Genomic DNA, 22,897 nt, shown 5'->3' on the forward strand with positions numbered 1-22,897 from the left:
GACGGGTTTTATGCAAATGGTGCGATGGATGGTGTTGGCTGACGTGTCGATGGGTCCACTTTTCATAAGTTATGAATCCGTGGCGAAATTACCTACCCTACACTTTGGCGCGATTCGTCCCCCAAGGATGCCTTCCAGCCTCTAAATCGACCCAACGCTGTAATATTTTACTTACATTCAGCTAGAATGTATTGAACCTTATAGCTAGTACTCAAAAACACTGGGTAATGAACCATATAACTGCTTGGTAGCTGTTTTCCATTTCCATCTTGCGCGTCAATTATTCCCCACCTGCTTTACACTCCGAAATGGCTGCATCCTTTGCGGGGTAAGTTACCTCATGATCAGAATGATCATGGGATGACGTCGGGTCACAACCCTTACGTTGATTTCAATTCCAACTATCTCCCTTATTGGCTGATGCATATTGCATGAGATGGGGATTAACCAGATTGTTAAAGTCGATGCGGAGAATCGCACGCTGATTGTTAGAGAGTGTTCAGCCACCAATTTGAAGCAGTGTTTAGCGCTGCACTATCGCCATTAAGCGGGACGGCCCGATGGTGAACGCAACGGCGACTCTCCTGGCGATAGTGGCGTCTTTACCGTTGTGATTCTTAAAGACATGCGGCCACAACCCGACAAATGAGCATATTGGACACATGTGTGTTTGTATTGAGGACCTCTCAGTCTACAAAAGCTGTTACTGCGAACTTGCAATTGTGAATGCTGCTACAACTCGAGCTTCTTTCTGAGCCGACATGTCTGTCAATGCCAGGATACCCTTGACACTCAAGATGCGACTGAGGCGTGAAAGAATCATTTTGAGACACCCAACCAGCGACCGAAACTAATTCACCTGATCAATACGATCGACGAACAGGAGTCTTGGCAGGGTTCAGACCAACAGGGCTTCAGACCGCCTGCGATTAGTCAACCGCCAGAGTGGGAATCTCGCTTCTGCAATCGGACCGGGTGTCGAATTATCACGCACTGTGGCTCGCTTTTGCCCTACTACCCCTCCCTCCCCACAATCCCGCTCGTTTGGATCTCACCTTTTCATCAAGCTTGTTCCTAGCGACGTGATCGACAATGGCTGAACCGGAAGTACCCCACATCGAGGTTGATAACGGAGTGAGTCGTGTGAGGACATGCTTGGCTGCTGGATGCTCATTATTCGGACCATAGGGTGAATCCGATGCGGAATCTGGCATCGACAGCCGTTTGTATGAGATATCTCCGCTCCTCATTTAATCTGTGCTTTGTTGCTCACTGCCTCGGCCCTTAGGTCCACGTACACGGCATCTCTAACCTCGAGCGTTGTCGACTATCCGTACGAGCACGGTAGACGATACCATGCATTCCGTGGAGGCTGTATCTACCCTCAATCCATTTCATAGTCTCGCATGCGCTGATGTCGTCCAGCCTACATCTTACCAAATGACGAGGTACGTGGCAGAATTGGGTTCTTGGACCTCGGCTGATGCGCGGAACAGACGGAAATGGACCGGCTCGACCTAAACCACGCTTTGATGACAAAAGTAATCGGTGATCGTCTGTATCTTGCGCCGCTCGTTGAAAATGACCTCCACCGAGTTCTCGACATAGGAACTGGAACGGGCATTTGTACGCTGGATAACCATGACCATTGACTATTGACCACTCTTCCCCGCTGACACCCCGCTTTTAGGGGCTATTGAGATGGGCGATGCCCACCCGAACGCTCAAGTAAGTTCAGTGATGCCTATTGATTTGAGAGACAATTCCTTATTCCAATGGTAGATTCTTGGCAATGATTTGAGCCCCATCCAGCCCGCCTGGTATGTCGGAACCACCGGCATGGTGCAGTTGTGCGTGTTCTGACATGGCAATTATCATATAGGGTCCCACCAAACGTCAAATTTGAAGTTGACGACGCGGAGAGCCAATGGATGCATGAATCTCCATTCGATTTCATCTTTTGCCGATACATGGCTTGCTGTATTCTGGACTGGCCTAAACTGACCAAAAGCACTTACGAGTTGAGTTTCGTGAGAGCGCGTTGTAAATAAACATGTGCTAATGATGATTGTATAGTAACCTCAAGCCTGGCGGCTGGGTCGAGTTTCAAGACTACGATTTGCAGTACTACGCCGACGACGGGTCCCTGAAGGAGGAGCACAGCACGCTCACCTGGATCAACACCCTGCTCGACGCAGCGCGAACGCTGAAGCGCGAACCGTGCCCTGGCCCCAAGCAAGAGGAGTGGGTGAAGGCGGCCGGGTTCAAAAACGTCAAGCATCAGATGTTCAAGATCCCCATCGGCCCGTGGGCCAAAGACAAGAGGATGAAGGATCTGGGCATGTGCAACCTGGCGCAGACCTTGGAGGGACTCGAGGGCTTCTCGCTCCGCCTGTTCTGCGGGATTCTCAAGTGGCCCGAGGAAGAGGTTTTGCTTCTGCTGTCGAAGGTCAGGAGCGAGCTGAAGGGAAATGACTTTCACGCTATTTTCAACTTGTAAGCTGGATACCTTGATGGTAGTGCTCGAATCGCTAACTTGGACTACAGCCATGTTACTTACGGCCAGAAACCGTAAGCATGTCTCAGCTCTGACGTCGATAAACGCTAACGTTCACAGTGAGGAATAAGTATTAGGAACTCGCATAACAACTTGTGAAGTATTTCAAGTTCATGGCTTTGCTCGGTTGGAATTCTGGCAATATCTTGGGGGTAAAATATGGGTAGCTGCATTTCTTCTGGGAGGTGAAATTTGCCTTGTTTTAATTTCACCGAAGTTGCATCTGAGCGCACAGCTCTGCATTGCGAGATACGGCATGATGAATGATTTCTGCGTTGCCCATATGGTTTATTCTAGAGTATTCCTATTTGTACACACACCTATTTGGTACTTACACACAGAACTGCATGTCTCAATCGTACTGACTTGATTTAACCTCGGTCGTGCAATCGAAATGATATGTATAAACTAACCACTGGTTAGATTTGCCAACTCATCTGTCACGTAGAAAAAGGTGTGTGATTTACCCTTAACGTTTTCATGGTGTACTAATAGGTGAAAACCGATGTAATGCACCTTATCATTGCCAGTATAGCGGTAACTCCATTTTACGTCCCTACGTTTCTCTCCTAATGCTTTTGAGAAAGTAAAACAAGCCTCCGATCAATAACGCCTGTCTCCAAAAAGTTCACTATTCCAACCCTCCTGTTACTTGGTATGCGACTTCAGCTTATCCCCGACATCAATACGAAAAAGGCCCACCAATCTTGTATTTAGGTGGGCACCCAAGGATCCGCACCCCAGCTTTCAGGTGAAATATCCGGCCAATACAGCCCCTGGGATTCGTCTTGGTACATGGACGCATTGATGAATTGCAGGTCCAATACTGGCTGAGACAGCAGCTCTTGCAACGAGGGCTCTGACAATGCCATACCGGCTGTGGCCCCGGCAAAGGCCGCTCCTACGTCAAGAGCGCCGAGGGAAGAGCCATCCATCAGGGCGGGAGTACCGCCGGGCATCGAAAAGTCTCCCCTACGTGCCTGCGCAGCCGCCATGGTGACTTTCATGGCGTCGGTGTGCTGGCAGAACTCCCCTGCCGCAAAGTTGCCCGTCTCTCTGAGCTGCTCTAGGAACTGGACCGAGGACTCGAATTGCTCCCTGTCGTTTCGGCAATCCTTCCCATCTAACAAACTAGAGATGGCAAGAACAGTGGCGGCGGAGAATAGATACTGAGTGTAGAAGTAGTCAAAGGTGGCGAATGATCCGTCAATCCAGCACTCGATGAGAAGGCGGCAGGAATGTCGAGCGCATCTCACACACGCCTCGGCCAAGGTCATTGCAGAAGCCGGTACCTGTGGCTCTGAGATTGGTTGAGTGTCCCAGGTAGCTACATGTGTACGGAGCACATGGAGTAGGATAGGTCGAGTCGCACTAATCACACACTGGATACTGTAAGAATGGGAACAAACGAAGCCAGACAGGACTTACCTGGTTAAAGTAAAGGTGCAATGAGAGTGGCTTTGGACTTGGCTCAACAGTGTTGTCCTTGGGGTCGATGTGAAGGTGGTCCGGCAATTCCTCGACCCAATTGCGAAGATCTTTCAACGCTTCCTGTACCCGTTGGGATAATGAGGTTTCCTGGGGGTTTCTGTTATAAATAGAATAACCAATTCGCCCAGCCAGGCGTGCCAGCCGGACGCTAGCTACCAGATAGGCCGCGTCCTTGAAGTCATCCTGGTTACTTGCCAACACAGGGTCCGACGGAAGATCGACCTCAATGAACTCATCCTGTATGGCGACGGGATGCCCAAGCCTAGAAGCCCACATGCGATCGAAACTGTAGGCGGTCCACCAAACACGATTTCGGTGCTCTCTCACACTCGGGTCGCTGAGCTGGGATTCGGGGACGTTGAGATGCAAGCCCATGACGACGGACAGTCGCACGGAAGATCCGGCCAATGCGTACGCCGTATAGCGACGGTTCAATGCAAGTGAGTAGAAAGACTGCGAATAAATGATTAGTTGATACGACAAGGCATCGCGGGGAACATACGAGCAGCAGTCTAATCTCGACGGCGTCGATCCTCGGTCGCTCGCTAATGATTCGCAAAACCCGCGTCGCTCTTGCAAAGTATCCCATCCCCGGGAAATTCGATTCTGCCGCTGCGGTCCTGGTTGAATACATCTCGCCGATGGCAAACAGCGCCCACAGTTTGCTCTTTAGCAACGAGTCGCTGGAGTGGGGATTCTGAATCGTCTGCTCAAGTCCCTCCAAGATCTGACTCCTGCGCACAATATGATAGCAACGGGTAACATATTTGAGGGCGACATTGACCAGAAGCCGAGCTCGAGAAGGAAATGGCCAAGGGCAGTCAATGTCCGAGAGTGCAAGTAGACGTTCATCTGTTGGATAGTTAATTCTGGGAAGATGATTGTGTCGAGCAGACGAGATGGCTTGGCGGAAGCGCGTGGCAAACGCCGCATCTGAGGCCTCCCCGATTAGAATGGGAGTATGGGGAATGTTCATGTTGAAGAACCAAGGGTGGGTCTCCAATGAAGGCGCCTGAATCGCGGATGGAGCATCTGCAGAGCTTGTCCCAGAAACGACAACTGAGACATCCTTTTGGGTGGAGTCAGTTCTCGACCTACTGCTCCCTTCACGATTGCGAAGCCGTTGATTCTCGGCAACAAGGTCGTCGATGTACCTGGCTCATTAGACAAGCCGAGGAACGACGGGGAAATGCCAGCTCGGAACATACTGCTGGCTGACCTTGACGAGGCGATTCTTCCGAGGATACGAACACTCGGTGGGTTTGCCCGCGTGAGTGCAGTTCTCACAGGGGCTACCTCCGGAGCATTTCACCTTCCGGGAATGGCATCTGCGGCACCTGCGACGACAATCGAGTAAGTAGAGGCTCTACGCAAACCTGATCCGGCTCTCACTGACGCTGTTGACTTGGTCCTTCGCTGGGGCCCGCGGCGGCTGGGAGCTGACTGAGAGCCGACATCATCCTTGCCGTCTGGCTCTGAGGCGGTAACTGAACCACGAGGACTGGCATTGGGCGACGTCATTGCCGGCGGCGAGTTTGCCAGCGCCTATCTGGGTGGAGGAGAGGGACGGTGAGGAGATGTATTGGCCGGGGAAACGGAGCCCAGATACGAAAACCGGAGCTGGAACACGCTGGTCGTGTGACCGTTACGCAGTGTCTCAGAGATGAGCGAATGCGGCGTGCGGTCTTGTGCCGATTGGATCCTTGTCTACTGCGTAATACGGGCATCGGTGCAGAGTTCTTTGCGCCTTTGGCCGGCGTCCTCGGTCAAGACGGGCCGTTGACCGTGATGACTCAGCTCGGATTCCTCCGATCCGGCAAAGTCCTTTTTTCGCCGAGCCAATGGCCCTTGCGGCTCGGTTACTTCCAGGCATTCTAGTCGGCGTCTTGACTCGGGTTCCGGGAATAACCTCCTTTTGGAGTCACAATGTCGGGTTTTGCGCCCGACTTCGCAACAAAACCACCTGCGGTCCCACTAAACGAGTTCGTCATGATGCTAAGCGAAGAAAAAATTCATTTGCTCTTTGCGAGAGGGTTGTTCATATATATCTACTGGTGTCGGTTACGAAGCCGGTTATCCTACTTTGTGCTCCATCGTTAAACCTCGGCGTTGATGTAGTCGGCACGAATCATTCCTCAACTTCTCCTCCAGCCCCGCACCTCCTTTGTCCGATCCCTCCCCGACCGATTTAAACATGGCGGGTGAACCAAAAAACGCCGGGTTGGCATCACCGGCGTCGCAGCTGGAACCACTTCCTCCGGTGGGAGCCATCGATGATGAAGCGATTGAACTCCCCTCGTGGCGGAAATGGGTAATTCTCTTCGTTGTCTGCTGGATGCCGCTCCCAATGACATTTTGGAGCACGGCAATCATGCCGGCAACGAACGAGATTGCGTCCGGCTTTGGCGTCAGCATAACGAGTATTAACACGGCCAACGCCGGCGTCTTCGTTGCCATGGCACTCTCGGGGTTGATATGGTTGCCCATTAGCACCATCATTGGCCGTCGAACTACATACCTCGTTGCCAATGTTGTTTTGTGCTCGTGTTCTATTGGGGCGTCCTTGTCCCCCAACTTGGCCTGTTTTGCGGTCTTGTGGTTCATCGGCGGAACAACTGGGCCGTTCTTCTTGGTTGCTGGACAAACAATCCTAGCAGACATTTTCGAACCCGTCAGTTTCCCTCGCCACTGTTGCTTCTTGTATGGGTCTAACATATTACTAGACCGTCCGTGGCACCGCAGTGGGTTTCTTCCTCGGCAGTTGCGTCAGTGCAAACTCGATCGGTGAGTAGCAAATTCACCTCACCGCCAAACCGTACTGACCAGATGCCAGCACCCTTGGTGGGAAGTGTCATAGCTACCTTTACCAGCTGGAGAGTCATCTATGCCGTCGAGGCTGGCATGTCGATGGTCGGTCTGATTCTCGCTTACTTCTTCGTTCCAAGAGCGAGTGAAATTGGGAACCCCAAAACAATTGAGACCCCTCCACAGACCAAGAAAGAAATCATCGGGGCCTTTAACCCGATGGTTGTCTTTTGCCAATTCACCTACCCCAGGATTCTTCTCGCCGTACGTACTACCCAACAAGCACAAGCGAAGTTATTCTAACTCATCTCAGAACATCGCCTGTGGATTGTTGTCATTCAACCAGTACGGCCTCCTCAGTTCTGTGCGACGCATCATCAATCCTCGTTTTGGTCTCAGCTCTCCGCTGGAAAGCGGATTGTTCTACTTGGCGCCGGGCGCTGGCTTTCTGATCGGTAGCACGCTTGGGGGTAAGCTATCTGATCAGATCGTGAAGGTGTACATCCGGAAACGAAATGGTCTTCGACTGCCAGAGGATCGACTGAACAGCAGCCTTCCGGCCATCCTTGTGGTGTTGCCTTTTGGTACCCTCCTTTATGGATGGAGTGTGAAAAAAGAATTGGGTGGTATGGCTTTGCCCGTAGTAGCATCGTTCATTCAGGGAGTTGGACTCATGGCTTCATTTAGCGCCCTAAACACCTATGCAGCTGGTAAGCTTTCACTCCTGGATATCTGGAAATCGTTGCTAATTCCACAACAGAAGCTCGACCTGCACACAGAACTGCAGTAATAAGCGGTAAATACGTTATCCAGTACAGTTTCGCCGCTGGAAGTGTCGGTGGCGTCGTGCCGATGATCGACGGCATCGGCGTAGGTTGGGCCGTTACAATTTGTGAGTTCTTGAGGTAGACAAATCACAAGCGCACTTACTAACATGATTTAGCGGCCGCGGCAGCATTTATTGCGGGCATTATGGTGTTTTTAATTGCTCGAATGAGCAAAAATTGGAAGCATTGATACGACAAAGCAACAGAGCGATGGACTTTTACGATACACAATTGGGCCGTTATGAAATCGGTTCTGTGCATGGGTGGGCGACAAAAATAGCATGGCAACGGCGTTGGGGTTCTCTTGCATACACGGATGGAAAACTCGCTGGATGGATTGGGAAAATAAAGTAAAGATGATAGAATAAACCATTAAAGTTAGACATTTAGATTGATCCACGGTAATAATAATTGTCATCATTATTAATTGACAAGAGGCTGTGCATAGGTGCTCAGTTTATTGACGTTGACCAATTCTGCCTTTCATATTGACATATTAACCGACCACCTGCATCTATTGTATAAACGTGAAAGAAAGACATGCTGCATTTTAGCCATGTTCAACTCCTCTCAATGAGTGCCACCATGTACTCTGCTTCCAGAAAGGGCTATCCTTGCCCCCAACTACCATGCACCACTTCTGCAAGAACCACGGTGTTGCCTCCCAGCTTCTCATATCCCAGGGCTGGTAGCTGGTGCAAGTGGATGAGCTTTCTTGCCCTGATCGATCTTGTTGCCAGATTATAAGCCCACCTCGATGATAGATGTCGAATTTCAGTTCCCACATGTTGAAAGTCTCCGGCATCACGGCAGCTAACATAATGGCCCTCTCGCGAAGAAAAGGTAGCGGAATGAGATCTAAGCTGGCATCGTGCGGAATAAGGATTTGGGCCAAAGTCGGACGGAGGTGCACCGGGATGGTCCGGTTGCAGGTGTTGGAGCTGACCCTTGCAATAGCTGATGCAATCAAAGCTTCCGGGTCATTTTGAGGCGAGGCAAGAGGTTCGTAGAACGGTGAGATATAGTCACCGCGACATTCGGCTAACCTGGCCAGATCGTAGTTGAGTGAGAGAGCGTTTTCGAAGACGGCGGAGACGATGAAGGTTGGTACGAGTCGTAGAGAATTTCGTTTAAGGCATGGCAGCAACGGCGATACTTCGGAAGAGACAGTGTAGGAAAGAGATGATCCTCCAGCATCCAAGGGTGTGACATCGGTCGCCCAGACATCATCGTTCGTTGTGGTTGCTGAGCAGTGGCTGCTTGACCCGGCCAAGAGCTGCGCAGCGCAAAATGAGATTAAATCACCACTAGGGTAAGTGAGGTCCGCCAAAGGCTGTAATTCAATTGAAGTCAACGCTTTGGACTGGACACTGAGCTCTGTACAGTGGCCGTTCAGATTAGGTCCCTGAGATGGCCGCAAGTTGGCCTGATTGGCATCTTGCCGTTGACCATCGGAGTGACATGTACGGGCCAGATTAGTTGGTGACCCAGCTTCCCTTCTGATATCATTTTGGCCTTCGCCCCGAAATTGACAAATATCAGTTCCGGTTTCTTCACGTGGTCGCAACACTGGCAGTTTCTGGTCCCATTTCCGGGCATCAGCTCGGAGTGTCTGCCGACGTTCCCGCTGTCGTTGCCCTTTGAACCACTTAGTAAGTAAAAATACACGGTTAGGTTAGGACTTGGGATCTCACTGTACGCCTTTTGGGCGACGCGATTTTGTTCCTTTCGAGCGGCAGTCATGACTCGTTTGGGAGGCTGTCTAGCATGCTCGGTTGAGCTTGGGGGCTGTCCCGCAGACTCCGCCCCTGTCTCGCGGTCCGACATGATCCTGTGTACACAACGGTCTTGGAGTATGAGATGGCGAGAAGATAACTGGGTAAGCCTGTGTTGTCGGGACTTCGGAATTGAATGAGGTGTGATGTTGAATAAGCAGCCTCACAACGAGCCGCTGTGAGGTGACGTGCCCACATTAATCCCGTAATCACCAAAGTCCGCCAACCCAAAGGCGGAGCTGGCTTACGCCCGAGGTGGGATAGTGGCGTTGGCTTACGGCTTGAGGGCCAATCACAATGAGCAATAGGCGTAAGCCAGGTGTTCCTTCAATTGCGACTTCATCATGAGTTGTTAGATGTGATTATTGATGAAATGCAAGGAAATGGGTTGTACCATTACAATGGCAATAACTATGCGGACCTGCAGAATGAAGAATACACAAGAACTGGCTATAAATGGTCTTTTCCCACACAGCTATCCATAGAAGTAAGAATCAACATTCCATCCCATCATCCAGCAGAAAGCACTCAACACCCAATACGTCAACGACGCTCGCCACCTAAAAACAATTTTTACATTCTCCCATCCAAAGCACAATGGCTCCTTCAAAGATCATTGCAGTCGTTGGCGCGACGGGAAATCAAGGCTCCTCTGTCGCAAAGGTCTTTCTGAGCCTTCCCGGCTGGAATGTCCGCTGCGTCACTCGCCAGCCAAACTCGGACAAGGCGAAAGCTCTCGGCGCACTTGGCGCCGACCTCGTCCAAGCCGACCTCAAGGATATTGAATCGCTCTCACGCGCCTTCCAAGGTGTCAATGCCATCTTTGTCAACACGACCTTCTTGGAAATTACCCAGACCGCCCTAGAGGCTGGCAAGGACCAAATCACTGGTTCTCAGATCGCGCATGATGAGGAGCTGCAGTATGCTAAAAATGCAGCAATAGCTGCTTCTAAGATTCCAGGGCTTGAGATATACATCTACTCAGCCTTTGCTTCCATCAATGCAGCCTCGGGTGGGAAATACACTCGCGCTCTTCATTGGGAGTCCAAGGCCGCCGCCGTAGCCTTCATTGAAAAGGAACTACCTGAGCTTTCCAAGAAAGCGTCCTTCATCTACGTCGGGGGTTATTACGACAACCTCTTCCTTCACCCCCAGCTCAACCCAGAGAATGGAAAGTACTCACTGGTCCTCCCTACTCCGGCAGAGCTGCGGTTTGGGATCATCAATGCCGCGGAGTCTACTGGCTACTACGTGCGGGCGCTGGTTGAAGAGGAAGAGCCTGGTACCAAGCTTCTAGCATACGACGACGACATAAGCATTGACCAGGCTCTTGAAATCTGGACCAAAGTCTCAGGAACGGAGGCCGATTTTGCGCAGATGGATATGCAGACTATGCATGAACTGTTCGGTGTGCCGCTTGGGTACCTTGAAGCAGCGGCGTTTGTCGCCGACTACGGCTACACGGCTGGGATTGAAGGTGTCATCACTCCCGATCAGCTGAGGACCAAGGTGAAGAGGCCGAGCTACGAGGAATATCTTCTATCGCTGGGCGCTGAACATTTGCTGGGTCCCACAAAATAAAGGTGCAATTCAGACAGAATCTGGCCCCGCGATTCAGATGTCAAAATTTGCCGGTAGGGTCAAGTGTCTATTACGGTTATTGCTACAGGTCTAGCCTTTTCTATCTAGTGTTTTATACAGAATAGAATATACATGAATCTTGCCAAAGTTTCATACCTCTATTGATTAGTTTCGCTTAACGCCCTTTCCCTTGGGAACTCTGAAAACCCAGTACAGAGCAAGAGCGCCGGCGATGTTGGCGAGCACGTACACCCACAGCAGACCGAAATCTCTCCATCTATCATCATAAGAGATATCGAAGCGGGACAAGAACTCCTCAGTCGAGTTTAGGGCACAGTAGTTACATGCCTCAGTGGACGAAGGATTCAGGAGACGTCCACCAGCGTACTCGACAAATGGACCCAGAAATTCACTGCAGGTCATGTTCGCTGGGGGAGCCATGCTGAGAATCTCGTTATCGGCACATTTAACCTCTGAGCCGTAAACTGCCGTAGACATGATGCCGCCGATGAGATAGGTTCCGGGTGAGGTGCGGTACATGAAATGCCAGAATCCTGGAATGTCGCTAGGAGGAACACCGACGCTATGAACTTGTTAGCATTTTGAGTTCTAAAAGGTTCGTTAATGGGAGAACTTACCCGCAGAAGGCGATGCAAAGCATCCACAGCAATGTGGCCAACACTCCAGCCTCCTCAGCCGTCTCGATCCAAGTGATGGAAAAGTGGGAAAAGGTGCTGGTGAAGAGCATGAACATCAACAAGAAAAGGAAGATCAAGAATCCGCGGATTTGCTGATCGTCCGATGTCGTGTTTTGCACAAAGCCGACAGGGTAGTACCAACAAAAGTACATAATAGCAGCCATGAGAGTATTCCATGCCATTTCGACGAGAATGTTGGCCAAAATGAAGGCTGATTTAACTTGTTAGCAAATGTAAGATGTAGACTAGAAATCGGGGACTCACTATTCCATCGATAAATCTTGGACGGCCTTTCGCGGACTTCGTAAAGCGCCCGTTGGGGAACAAACATGGGCATGATTTGCTCATTGATGTTACCGAAAAGAACGAGATACATGAAGATGGCGTAAAGCTGGTTTTGCAATCCTTGGATGCTGTTGTTGGCGCTGAAGCTGAAGCCGAGGTACAAAGACTATATGTATTTGATTAGCTAGGAAGTCCTGTTGGGAAAAGTTGAGCTTACAGAAATGACAATGAGAATGGCCTTGGACCAGATATAGGCTGGGGACCTCCAGAAGTGCTTCCAGGTTCGGATGAGAACCTGCCAGAACTGAGTCGAGAACGATGTAACGAATTCCTGGTGCTGAGAACTTTCGCCTCCCATGGGATCGATATCCGCGGACTGCGTGACTGGAAGAGCGTTCAGACGAGAGAGTTCCTTCTTGACACCTTGGTATTCGGGGGAGTTGCGCCAAACTTCGTGCCAGTTGGTGGTTTCAGAGCCATCTGCCGGCGGCTGGATCATCTCGAGCATGTATTCCGCAGGATTAGCGTCTGGAGGACAGGGGGGAGCACCGTTTCGCTCAAAGTATTCGAGGAGGGTGCTTGACCCTTGACCCAAGTCTTGAACAAAGTTAGCGTGACACATTGTAGGGAATAGATAGAATACGTACCTCCAAAGTAGACGGTCTTGCCACCGGGTGCCAGGAGAAGGAGCCTGTCGAATCGCTGGAACAGAATGGCTGACGGCTGATGAATGGTGCAGAGGACAGCTTGGCCGCTTGCAGTCAACTTTTCAATCAGATCACAAATGGCCCATGAAGTTTGCGAATCCAGACCAGACGTAGGCTCGTCAAGAAAGACCAGAAGTTGAGGACGAGCAGCCAATTCAACACCGATGGTGAGTCGCTTTCGCTGCTCAACATTCAGGCCCTCACCGGGAACTCCAATAACAGCGTCCGAGAACTCTTGCATGTCAAGCATATCAATTACATGCTCGACATACTGAAGCTTCTCTTCTCGGGGGATCTCTGCGGATTGGCGAAGAATGGCACTAAACTCGAGTGCCTCTCGGACTGTCATGGTATTCAGGTGAAGATCTTGCTGCTGCACATAGCCGACTCTGTGTTGGAATGATGCATCCGTTGGCTTTCCATCAATGTGGGTATCTCCGCTGACGACTCCCATGGTGACTCGAGTTGCAAGGACATCCAGTAGGGTGGTTTTACCAGCGCCAGAGACTCCCTGTTCAAAATTAGTGAAGGTTCATTAGTGAGAAGGACTGATCATACCATGAGGGCTGTGGAAACACCGGGCTTGACCCAACCATCAACTTGATCCAAGATGCGACGGTCCTTGCCCTTGATTTGAATATCATAGCAGAGATCTTCCCAGTGGAAAACAGAGGCTCCTGCGGTTAGGCCACTCTGTCCCTTAGTGCCTCCGGTCTTTTCCGCAACAACAGGTCGGGTTCCCGGAGCTTCGACATCGATATTGCCACTACTCTCTGAGTTTAATGGCATCTTGCCCTTGCGGAATACTAGGACTTCGCCCTTGCTCTTCGGGGGCTTTGCGAACTCGGCTGACACAATGTAGGCGAAGAAGAAGGCTACCAAAAACAAACAGAGGATGCCAATGTTTCTGAATCCGAGTTAGTACAGGACTTGTATTAGCAACGCTTGCAGGGATTTGACTTACCTCCACTTGTGGGAGTTGTAATAGTTAAAGGACATGTTAATGTACCTGTCTCCATTTACCATCGATGATCCAACCTCGGCTCCAATGACTGAACAGATCTGAGATGCGGAGGGCAGAGAATCGTAGCCGGGGCCTTTGGGGATCATCTGCGCACAAGGGAATTCCCTTGCGTGAAACTCGTTTGCCATCAGCGACTCGAAGGCATAAGCAAGAGGGTTGAGGTAGTTCATCCAGCGAGACCAACCGAGCATGTAGTTGGTCGGGATCGTGAAGCCGGTGTAGATCATGAGCCCGAGACTGAGAATTGCTGCTGGCACCATGGCTTGGTGGGATGTCCGGGTGAGACAGGCCAGTGTGCGGTAGAGCAATGACATGACGAGTGTCGTGAGATACGTCGTCAAACAGAAGAAGAAGAAGGCACCAGGTTCTCGTCGTAGATTGGACATGAAGTATATCATAAGGTTGAAAACGAACATGTTGACGGTTTTGTACGGCAGATCGATGATGTAGCTTGCAATAGCCTGTGCAGATTGGTGGTAGAAGGCATACCGGTTATGCTTCTGAACGACGGGCCGTTCGATGTATACGGTCAAGACCTATGGCCTATTAGCGGTCTTCTCAATAGAATATCGATGTCCCTTACCTCAAGCTGACTAGCGAATGCGTTGAACAGCAAAGAGAAGAAGATCATGCCACCGCGGTAGTAAAAGCTCGAAGAGTCCGGTGTGAGATTGAAGAACAAGCTACCCAACACGACAGCCATGACGACATTGAACATAAGAGACGCAATGGTGAATCCGGGGTCAGCCAACAGTCTCCTCCAGCTGCGCCAGATGGTAAGCGACACCTGCCGGGAGTACGAGATGGTGTAGGGGGACTGCTCTCGCTGGCGCTTGAACTGCTCGGCACGGCGGGATTCCTTGTACTCCGCCAGTCGCTCTTGCGGGGGGTGATTCTTCTCGTAGTCGCCCAGTTCGCGCAGGAGAATCTTTCGCTGCTCGCTTGTCTGCCATCGATTCGCAAACTCGTCGGGGGTTCGGGGTGCGGTGGCCTCGAAGCCGGCGCGGACTTGACGTTCTTGGGGACTGGTCATGGAGGTTAAGAAGTCGGGCGTTGTCTGTCTGTCGGGGCCTATCTTGTGTCAGTTAAAGGGCCAAATGCATGTTTTGGAGTCGCTTACAATGGAAGCCCAGCTCCTCAAAGTATCGTCTGGCCTCGGTGGCCTTGCCGAAAAAGATCTGCCTGCCTTCGTACAGGACAGTAACGCGATCAAAGAGCTAGAAGATAATTAGCGGTTGTCTATAACGCACTGGCAAGGAACTCACGTCGTAAGCAGACTGCGGTGCCTGATAGATTGCCACCGCGCCTGCAACCCCGAGAAGATCGGCCTGCAGCCGCAAGTTCTTGCAGAAGTTGATGGCGTTGCCACTGTCCAGACCGCGAGTTGTGTTGTCCCAGCACTGCAACTTCGCTCCAGTCAGGGCGGCTTCGGCGATGGAGACGCGCTTGCGTTCTCCGCCGGACACGCCTCTCACAAAGTCATCGCCAACTCGCGTGTCCACGGTGTGACTGATGCCGAAGATGGCCATCATGACATTTCGCATCATCGTGTCGGCTTCCTCTCGGCTGACGCCGCCGGGAACATGGCGAACGGAATGGGCGCTGGCTGCGAAGGATAGGGTCTCGCCAACGGTCAGATGGGCGAGATGGCTGTCGACTTCGGCGTTGTAGAGGACGTCGCCGCGGAAGGTCTTTCGTATATGGCTGGCGTCGATACCTGCAGATGATTAGTGTTTCTTGTACAGCATAGGATAGGAAATGATATCCTACCTCGGAAGTTCATGTACGAGTCGGAGCTGACTTCAAGACCGGATGTCTCGCCTGCGATTGTCTTGAGGAGGGTTGAGCAGCCGGAACCTGGCGGCCCAAGGACAAGCAATAGCTCGCCCTTATCAACGACGCCCTCAAAGTTGCGGAGAATGTCAATTCGCCTCTTGTTTCGGTTGCCGCCGAACAAATCAACGAAGGAGGACACAATGTCCAAAGGGTAGTCGAGGACGCTTTTCTGGTGCTCAGCGCCGCTCCCCCATCCAAACACATCGAGCTTCTGGAAGGCAACGCCCAGGCTTCGAGGAGGCGCAGCGCCAGGATCCGATTCAGTTAGCTTGATCAGCGCCCTCACCCACTCGCGGGAGTCGAAGTTTGTCGATCCGGGGTCCAGTTGCGTGCCGGGCTGGGGATTGAAAGCGTGCAGCTCTGTGTCGAAGGCGGCAGAGGCGTGGGTGAGCTGCCGCGCAAGCGCCTCGATTTCGGTTTGCATCTCTGGCGGGTTGTTGTCGCCATTGTCGTTGGCCTGGGTGCTGGCGCGAGAGTACGAAGTCGAAGGCGGTTCGTTTTGATTGATTGTTTCTCGTTCAATTGCGTTTGTTGACATGTCGCCCGTCCCATTGTTTTGAGACGCGGCCATTTTGCCCAACAGTCTGGGCGTGGGTTTGGCGATGTCGTACTGCAAGGGGTTTTCGGATGCGAGAATAACAAGGCCGATGATTTCGACTTCGACAAAAGCCGTGAGAACAAGAGAACACTGCTGGTTTAGATGTCGGTTAAAACCATGAGACGCGATCTCTTAATAAGTAGCAGCATGTTCGCCAAACATCTCCGTAGTCCGCAACACAAATCCGCGACAAACAAACAAAGCCGCGGAGTTTGCAGCGCAGAACAGAAGAACTCATTGACAGCCTGACAGCCTGACAGATCCCTGGAACTCGGAGACGCGCGGGAAGGCTTGGCACACGTTGCCCCCTGTTCATGCGTCCTCGCCTTGGAATTGGCCCGACGGACACTCCTTACCACTCGCGTAAGGCTTTACGACGCCGACGGAGCAAACATTCTGTGTGGATCTGCCCCCACACTGACTCGACGGACGCCCGCGGACGCCCGGCTCGGTGATCCGCGGGAGGTGGGTTGCGTAAATCAACCAACAAAGAAAGACATGACAAGATCGGAGGCATTTAACATTGACAGACGCGTGGAAATCCTCCGATAGACGCTAAATCTCCGCCATTCTAGTGAACACGTCCCTGCGCCCATTCGCCAACTCGGCCTGTCCTTGTCCCGATCACGGACACTAGTCTTGCAGGAGATCACCAGCCAAGAACATGGCATCTCAGCCTGGCTGCATCCATCACGTGGTGGCCATCAGGCAATGACTGCCTGGTCCCTGATGTCCAGGCATTCCCCAGTTTTCTGCCTCGTGTTTTCTTTTTTCGCTTCCCTGGTGCGCATAACTTCGCTGGCGGCGCTCCAGGGCGGAACAACAGTGTCCCCCCTTCGACCACAACTCCGCCACTTTAACTCCGCGCGGCGTCGGCAAATTCCAGAATATCTCGGAGAAGCTGCTCGGGGTGGGACAGAACCAAGACTTTGCGGTTTATTAGTGAAATTAATCCGCAAGCACGGGGGAATTGACTCACCGTGTCCCCCGTCTTCATACACAATCACCTTGGCTCTGGGCACCAACTGCTTGACTCGATGAGCGCTTGCCTCGATTGGCACACCACCATCCATACCGCCATGGACCAGTAGAAGCGGAGCGTCGCTGCTGTTTGCGAACTGCGCCAACTGGTCTGTCAAGTTCTCCGAAGTATATATTTGGACGGCTCGCTCTATCGCCAGCCCATCCGCAGCATCAACAATCCGCTCGTAGAGTTCAATGTCCTTTTCTGAGACCTGCGTTGCCGAACCAACCCCCAGTGGTCCAGTAAAGCCTGTAGAGACAAACTGCGATCGATGGCTTCGCAGGGATGCGAGAACGGTATCCCACAGCTCTCTTGGTGGCGCGTTTGGAAAGTCTGTTGATAAGACAGGGTGTGGAAGCGAGGTACTAATCCACACAAATCCCTAGAGTCTTGTTCTAAATATGATGTCCAGTGATATACGCAATTCACAACTTACCTTGCACTGTGCTCTGACATATGAGCTGAGGGAATGGGCAAGCAGCGTCTCCCCAGTGCCCATGCTGGCACCCACAAATATGAATGGACCAGGTTTTATCTTTTCTAAGAGGTCAACAACGTCACTAGCGAACACATCATAGTTGATATCTCCATCCAGATTCAGGCCTGACCAATCACTCTGACCAAAACCACGCCTATCTGGGGCGATACAGCGGAACCGATAAGTCTCGCAGAGTTTCAGTAGCAATGGCTCATACATGCGAGATGACAGAGGCCACTGGTGGAGGAATACAAATGTCAGGTCCTGCTTGTTTCCGTATTGTTCATTTGCAGCGAAAGGTGGCGGTTGGCTAGCTGGAACAAGATCTCGATAAAATAACTGTGCGCCGTCGAAGGAGCTGTTGTATCGAGGCATCTTGGTGATTTGGGTTATGATCGTAAAACAGGAGTGTTCTGGAACAGAGTTGGGTAGGATGATTACAATTCCCAACAGCAACCTGGGCATTATTTAAGTCCTTAAATAATAGAATAATCATTTCCATCCTCGTTGATATTATCTACCCGGTATTCATCCTCGATTTCAGACGCCAAGGATCCTCGGCCGTAAAGCAACCACAACATTAGAGAAAAGGCCGACGGAGTTTATGCAATGCGAGCCCCACATCAAGCCGACCATCTAAACAATAGCCAACACACACAGAGCAGATAGAACAGATAATAGGCTTCGGAAAAACGTCATAATCGTGTCGGAGCATTAAATAAAACTGCCGCGCTTATTAATTACCTCGGCTAACAACTCAGAATGGGTGTGTGTAATCCAGGAGGGGAGGCTTTGGCTTTATGTAGCTCGGCGGGGCTCTCCAGGTTCACAGAAGGGACCAAACAGACCAACGACTCCTCACAATATCAAAGCATCAAGTAAAATCTTCTCTAGCTTTGAATCGCTTGTATCACCATCAGCAGCGTCAATATGGAGTATAAATCACCGCTCAGAGCCGATGTTTACGTGTCTTCACGGCTGCCAATTGCCATTCAGAGGAACGGCGAGCAGAGCCTATTCTCGCCGATATCGTGTACGTTGATCCATGGACCAACGGAAGCGGTCCTTGTCGATACACCTATCTCAATAGCCCAGACAGAAGATCTCATCGGTTGGATCAAAGAAATCATTGGGGACAAGCCGCTCAAGTACATTTACATTACGCATGGGCACGGAGACCATTTCTTTGGAATCACCGTTTTGAAAAAAAATTGGCCAGATGTCCGAGCCATTGCCACCCCAGGAACTGTTGCTCACATGAAGCAACAGCTCGAGCCCGAATGGTGGACTGGCGTGTGGCTCAAGTTCTTTCCAGGTGATCAGATTGCGACGCCTGTCACCATCGCTGATCCAATGGAGACCGACACGTTCTATGTAGACGGGCACCTTGTTCATGTTATCGAGGTCGGACATACGGATACGTTTAACACGACGATTTTGCACATTCCAGGTCTCGAGTTGGTAGTCGCGGGCGATGCAGTGTACGGAGATGTACACCAGTATTTCGGAGAGGCGGACACGAGTGAGAAGAGAATGGAATGGATCAAAGCCATTGAAAAGATTGAGGCTCTGAACCCCAAAGTTGTCATTGCAGGACATAAGAGGCCTGGGTCGGTCGACGGGGCGTATTATCTTCAGTCAACAAAGGAGTATATCAGAGTTTTTGAGGAGATAGTGAGAGCGTCAGATACTGCTGAGGAGATTGTATCCCAGATGGAAACCAGGTATCCAGACCGGATCAATCCTCATGCCATTCTCGCGGGAGCCTTTAGGGCAATCGAGGCGAGACAGATGTAGTTGGATAAATGGGATCAAAGCCGACTGGTTGTTTCAGCCCTCCATAAATAACCATGATAAAAGACAATTCATTCTCTTTTAATTTATCTTAAAGGTATACGAAGGCATACACCGGGATCTTGAACATAAATAAATATCATATTTTCTCAAGATATGAATATTTACTGAGCTTAATCATTAGCATGGATCCATCCTAATACATCTTTTCTGCTATTTATCCATATCGCCCTTTTTACACCCTCACTTAAGGCCCTAAGTCTGTCTTAAACTTATTATCATAAATCGCCACGTCGTCTTTGGAATCAGTTTCACTGAGTCTAGATAGAGGGCGAGAGTAGTCGTTGCTCACGTAGTCTAAATTGTAACAATCACTTAGATGGAAGAGAATTGATACCCGCATTTGGACGGCTGTGCCTACCCGTGCATTGCGCACACTCAGCAATCCATTCACTGGTAGCCTCCATTGTGAAGCGCCTGAGTGGGAAGAAATGACCCCATGACGTGCCCCAACTCCCATCCCCACCTCCAAATACTACCCCAGACACACACTCAAATGTGTCTTCATGTCGAGGCCTTGATTACACTGTCGGCAAGATGTGGGGCATACTCGGCCCAGTCTGCTGGGCTCGTTCGCTATGCATGTTCCCGCTTCCCCAGGTTTTACAGTTCTGGGCAACTCTCCGTCGGACTTATTTTTCGTGTTGACGGATCTATAGTCGTCGGGTATGGCATGTCATGACATGTCATGACACGTTCGGGATGTATAAAACGTTGATACTGTCTTCTTCAATTAGATGAAATAAGCTGCCAGATAGCGCCAATACAATTGCCTCTCTTTCATCTCACGCCAAGCAAACACTGCGAAAGATTTCACCATGGCATCTCAAGGCAATCACTCCTACCAAGTCATCATTACCTCTGAGGAAGACAAACCACAAGCCGAGAAGCGTCGGGCAATATACTTGAGGCCCTTCTTGCTCTTCTGGCTCAGCTCCTTCATCTTCGAGGTCACGATGCTGCTGATCAGTATCGTTGTCTTCTCAGGGTTCCGAGATTTCTTTCCCCGATTCATGTGGACAATCTTCTTCTGCCCTCTTGGTATGGGCGGGGCAATGGGGGGTCTTGTGAATTTCTTCATTGTCGACAAGCATTACGGCAGTAGGGCTGTTCATTTCTGCGCCATTATGAGTCTGCTTGTCCTGGGCACTTGCAACGATCTCTGCTACAACCTGGATCTTGTATTTGGTTGGTTCGGCGCTCACGATCATTTCTGGTGGTGGCAAGGACGCTATCCCCTCATTTATGGCGTCGGGTTTGGGATGGGGAAGCTTTTGTTCACCGACAGGGGACAAGAAACCCTGTCTCAGTGGGGAGTTTGAAGGCCGGACGCTACCTTTGTTTAATGCACGGGTTTATCAACGGCATGTTGGATAGCGTGCGATAGCCAGTGCTCTGGATACCAGCATCTCGGTGGCTATTGGTACTGGGTGGGTCTTGCGCCCCGGATCTGTGGAAGGGTGTGGAGACGGAGAAGTGGCGAACTCGAAGGGATCAGGAGATTAGCGAGAGGAATCCTTCCAAGATGGGCATGAGAGCTTATATACGTTATGAAATCTCTAAATTCCTCAGAGTATAACCTGTAAAGAAATTTCCTATCAATTATAAACCGCATTGTCCTCCTAGCACTGCCGTAGGTGAGCGTCTATGGCTGCTTGACCAACCAACACCTCGAGCTCTGAAGCTCAGCACTGTAAATACATTCAGGAATAGCATGATACCGAAAGTGCAAAAAAAGAAGATATAACCCCGGATTTAACATGACAATAACACCTACCTTATCGTCCCTGCGGCAGAATCAGTCCTGGCTGGTACCTTTCCATTCTTGGCGCCACCTCGAGAGATTGAACTAGCTCGCTTGGCAGGCTTCAGCCGAGGCAGGCCCATAAAATACTCATTCCCCGTTCCCCACGTGCCGAGGCGATGGTACAACCGTCCCTGATTAATAAACCGTGAACACTTGTCTCCCCTTTAAGAAGAACTGGTTGTCCGTGTTGTGCCATTAACCCTCCTCAACCATGACCGCCACCCTATCAGAGCAAGTTGCTGTCGAGCAGCTTGGGCCTGGAGAGTATGTCTCCAAACTGTGCCCAATCCGGATGGGCAACTCCATGCCCATTGCGTACGGAGGTTGCACCGCAGCTGTCGCTGTGAGCGCGGCTTGCTCAACCATCCCGGAAAACCTCTCGCTGTACTCAGTCCTCGGCCACTTTCTCGGACCTGCGTCAATCGATCAAAAACTTTACTGCAGTGTAACCAACACCAGAGACACCAGGTCATTCGCCACCCGACGCGTCCAAGTCAAGCAGAAACAACCCGACGGCCAGTTTCGCGTTTGTCTCGAGCTTATTGCCGACTTTCACGTCCAGGAACCGTCCTCGCTCACCTATTCGGCGCCTCCCGAGTCCACATGGCCTGGACCTGAAGATTGTCCAACCGCTCAGGCGCATGCGGAGGTTTTGAAGGCTAGAGGAGTAGTCACCGAGAGCCAGTACCAAGATTTCGTCAAATCTTTTGGGGTGTCGGAAAAGTTCTTTGAGACGAGACATTGCGTCAATGGAGTCGCTGGCCAGACCCTAGCCGGTGCTTCCAAGCACACCATTACGACGCAGGAAGCGCGACACATTACTGCCAAAACATCGGCAGAATGGCAGAGAGCTAGGGAATCGCTTTCATCACCTGCCCAGAACCTGGGGGCCCTGTCTTTCCTTATGGACGGGGGGCTTTCCTTTTTGCCTCTGACACACAATCATCTGTGGTTCGAAGACGTGGCGGCTTGCTCGACCCTGGATTTCGCCCTGCGTGTTTTTACCCCAGAGGTCAAGATGGATGCGTGGCATCTCAGAGAGAGGACAACATCCCGTGGCGGCAGCGGGCGAACATTCTCAGAAGGGAAGCTTTGGGATGAGCAGGGCAACATGGTTGCTTCCATGAGCCAGCAGTCGATTATGCGAATGAAGAAAGGATTTGAGTTATCCAAGTTGTAATCGGGTGGCGATCTTTTTCAGAGCCCGGGGCGGCGTCTCTCCAGGTGCTTATTTAGATCTTTGCAATGCGCGCCGGTTATTTGCTTCTTGTACACGGTTTGAGCTTTGGGACTTTAGAGTACGATGTAGACCATTAGATGAGATCACTAGAGGAGTAACGGTGATGTGATAATCGAACAATGTTACAATATTGATTTCGCTACCTAAATTGGTTTGAACGGAAAGTTTATCATTAAATTCGACGCTACCTCACCAGCCCTGTCCATGTCTCGCCAATATTGCAACGTCAATGCATCCTGTCATCTGGGAAACAAATTAAAAAAAGCATCTCGACGTCATCCCGTGATCATCTTAATCCACCCGTCTTTGT

At 51.0% G+C, this 22,897-nt stretch overlaps 10 protein-coding genes across 10 annotated transcripts; 6 read left to right on the forward strand and 4 right to left on the reverse strand.

The window, feature by feature from the left end:
* Positions 1 to 1,028: 1,028 nt before the first annotated feature.
* BGZ61DRAFT_454577 (S-adenosyl-L-methionine-dependent methyltransferase) lies at positions 1,029 to 2,907 on the forward strand. Its single transcript, XM_046246249.1, has 11 exons — positions 1,029 to 1,134; positions 1,189 to 1,226; positions 1,289 to 1,374; positions 1,426 to 1,448; positions 1,497 to 1,626; positions 1,691 to 1,728; positions 1,783 to 1,820; positions 1,883 to 2,020; positions 2,077 to 2,496; positions 2,548 to 2,571; positions 2,618 to 2,907. Exons 1-11 carry the CDS (start codon positions 1,093 to 1,095, stop codon positions 2,625 to 2,627), a joined length of 987 nt encoding a protein of 328 aa, XP_046102902.1. The 5' UTR covers positions 1,029 to 1,092; the 3' UTR covers positions 2,628 to 2,907.
* BGZ61DRAFT_53296 (fungal-specific transcription factor domain-containing protein) lies at positions 2,882 to 5,845 on the reverse strand. Its single transcript, XM_046253939.1, has 6 exons — positions 5,445 to 5,845; positions 5,257 to 5,385; positions 4,551 to 5,202; positions 3,986 to 4,501; positions 3,025 to 3,939; positions 2,882 to 2,965 (listed from the first exon to the last, which is right to left on the reverse strand). The coding sequence occupies exons 1-5, from the start codon at positions 5,567 to 5,569 to the stop codon at positions 3,271 to 3,273; spliced, it is 2,091 nt and encodes a 696-aa protein (XP_046102903.1). The 5' UTR covers positions 5,570 to 5,845; the 3' UTR covers positions 2,882 to 2,965; positions 3,025 to 3,270.
* Positions 5,846 to 6,696: 851 nt separating this feature from the next.
* On the forward strand, positions 6,697 to 8,100 carry BGZ61DRAFT_454591 (major facilitator superfamily domain-containing protein). The gene is made up of 4 exons (XM_046246250.1): positions 6,697 to 7,117; positions 7,167 to 7,563; positions 7,614 to 7,745; positions 7,797 to 8,100. The coding sequence occupies exons 1-4, from the start codon at positions 6,875 to 6,877 to the stop codon at positions 7,868 to 7,870; spliced, it is 846 nt and encodes a 281-aa protein (XP_046102904.1). The 5' UTR covers positions 6,697 to 6,874; the 3' UTR covers positions 7,871 to 8,100.
* Positions 8,101 to 9,607, reverse strand: BGZ61DRAFT_519183 (uncharacterized protein). Its single transcript, XM_046252388.1, has 2 exons — positions 9,375 to 9,607; positions 8,101 to 9,318 (listed from the first exon to the last, which is right to left on the reverse strand). The coding sequence occupies exons 1-2, from the start codon at positions 9,505 to 9,507 to the stop codon at positions 8,231 to 8,233; spliced, it is 1,221 nt and encodes a 406-aa protein (XP_046102905.1). The 5' UTR covers positions 9,508 to 9,607; the 3' UTR covers positions 8,101 to 8,230.
* Positions 9,608 to 10,052: 445 nt separating this feature from the next.
* On the forward strand, positions 10,053 to 11,036 carry BGZ61DRAFT_355634 (uncharacterized protein; the record flags this gene model as incomplete). Its single annotated transcript, XM_046240723.1, has 1 exon — positions 10,053 to 11,036. One exon carries the CDS (start codon positions 10,053 to 10,055, stop codon positions 11,034 to 11,036), a length of 984 nt encoding a protein of 327 aa, XP_046102906.1.
* A 165-nt stretch (positions 11,037 to 11,201) lies between these two features.
* Positions 11,202 to 16,124, reverse strand: BGZ61DRAFT_534050 (ABC-2 type transporter-domain-containing protein; the record flags this gene model as incomplete). Its single annotated transcript, XM_046254085.1, has 11 exons — positions 11,202 to 11,619; positions 11,675 to 11,945; positions 11,999 to 12,185; positions 12,237 to 12,616; positions 12,667 to 13,237; positions 13,285 to 13,633; positions 13,691 to 14,286; positions 14,334 to 14,821; positions 14,871 to 14,967; positions 15,016 to 15,467; positions 15,521 to 16,124. 11 exons carry the CDS (start codon positions 16,122 to 16,124, stop codon positions 11,202 to 11,204), a joined length of 4,413 nt encoding a protein of 1,470 aa, XP_046102907.1.
* A 901-nt stretch (positions 16,125 to 17,025) lies between these two features.
* On the reverse strand, positions 17,026 to 18,061 carry BGZ61DRAFT_393276 (Alpha/Beta hydrolase protein; the record flags this gene model as incomplete). Its single annotated transcript, XM_046242869.1, has 3 exons — positions 17,026 to 17,111; positions 17,164 to 17,590; positions 17,645 to 18,061. The coding sequence occupies 3 exons, from the start codon at positions 18,059 to 18,061 to the stop codon at positions 17,041 to 17,043; spliced, it is 915 nt and encodes a 304-aa protein (XP_046102908.1). The 3' UTR covers positions 17,026 to 17,040.
* Positions 18,062 to 18,616: 555 nt separating this feature from the next.
* On the forward strand, positions 18,617 to 19,483 carry BGZ61DRAFT_354937 (beta-lactamase-like protein; the record flags this gene model as incomplete). The annotated part of the gene is made up of 1 exon (XM_046240670.1): positions 18,617 to 19,483. One exon carries the CDS (start codon positions 18,617 to 18,619, stop codon positions 19,481 to 19,483), a length of 867 nt encoding a protein of 288 aa, XP_046102909.1.
* Positions 19,484 to 20,358: 875 nt separating this feature from the next.
* BGZ61DRAFT_355240 (uncharacterized protein) lies at positions 20,359 to 20,862 on the forward strand (the record flags this gene model as incomplete). Its single annotated transcript, XM_046240692.1, has 1 exon — positions 20,359 to 20,862. The coding sequence occupies one exon, from the start codon at positions 20,359 to 20,361 to the stop codon at positions 20,860 to 20,862; it is 504 nt and encodes a 167-aa protein (XP_046102910.1).
* Positions 20,863 to 21,486: 624 nt separating this feature from the next.
* Positions 21,487 to 22,705, forward strand: BGZ61DRAFT_454595 (thioesterase-like superfamily-domain-containing protein). Its single transcript, XM_046246251.1, has one exon. The coding sequence runs from the start codon at positions 21,559 to 21,561 to the stop codon at positions 22,525 to 22,527; it is 969 nt and encodes a 322-aa protein (XP_046102911.1). The 5' UTR covers positions 21,487 to 21,558; the 3' UTR covers positions 22,528 to 22,705.
* The last annotated feature ends 192 nt before the right edge of the window (positions 22,706 to 22,897 follow it).

This window comes from Ilyonectria robusta (assembly GCF_021365365.1).
Source record: "Ilyonectria robusta strain PMI_751 chromosome Unknown BGZ61scaffold_13, whole genome shotgun sequence".
Lineage (NCBI taxonomy): Eukaryota > Fungi > Ascomycota > Sordariomycetes > Hypocreales > Nectriaceae > Ilyonectria > Ilyonectria robusta.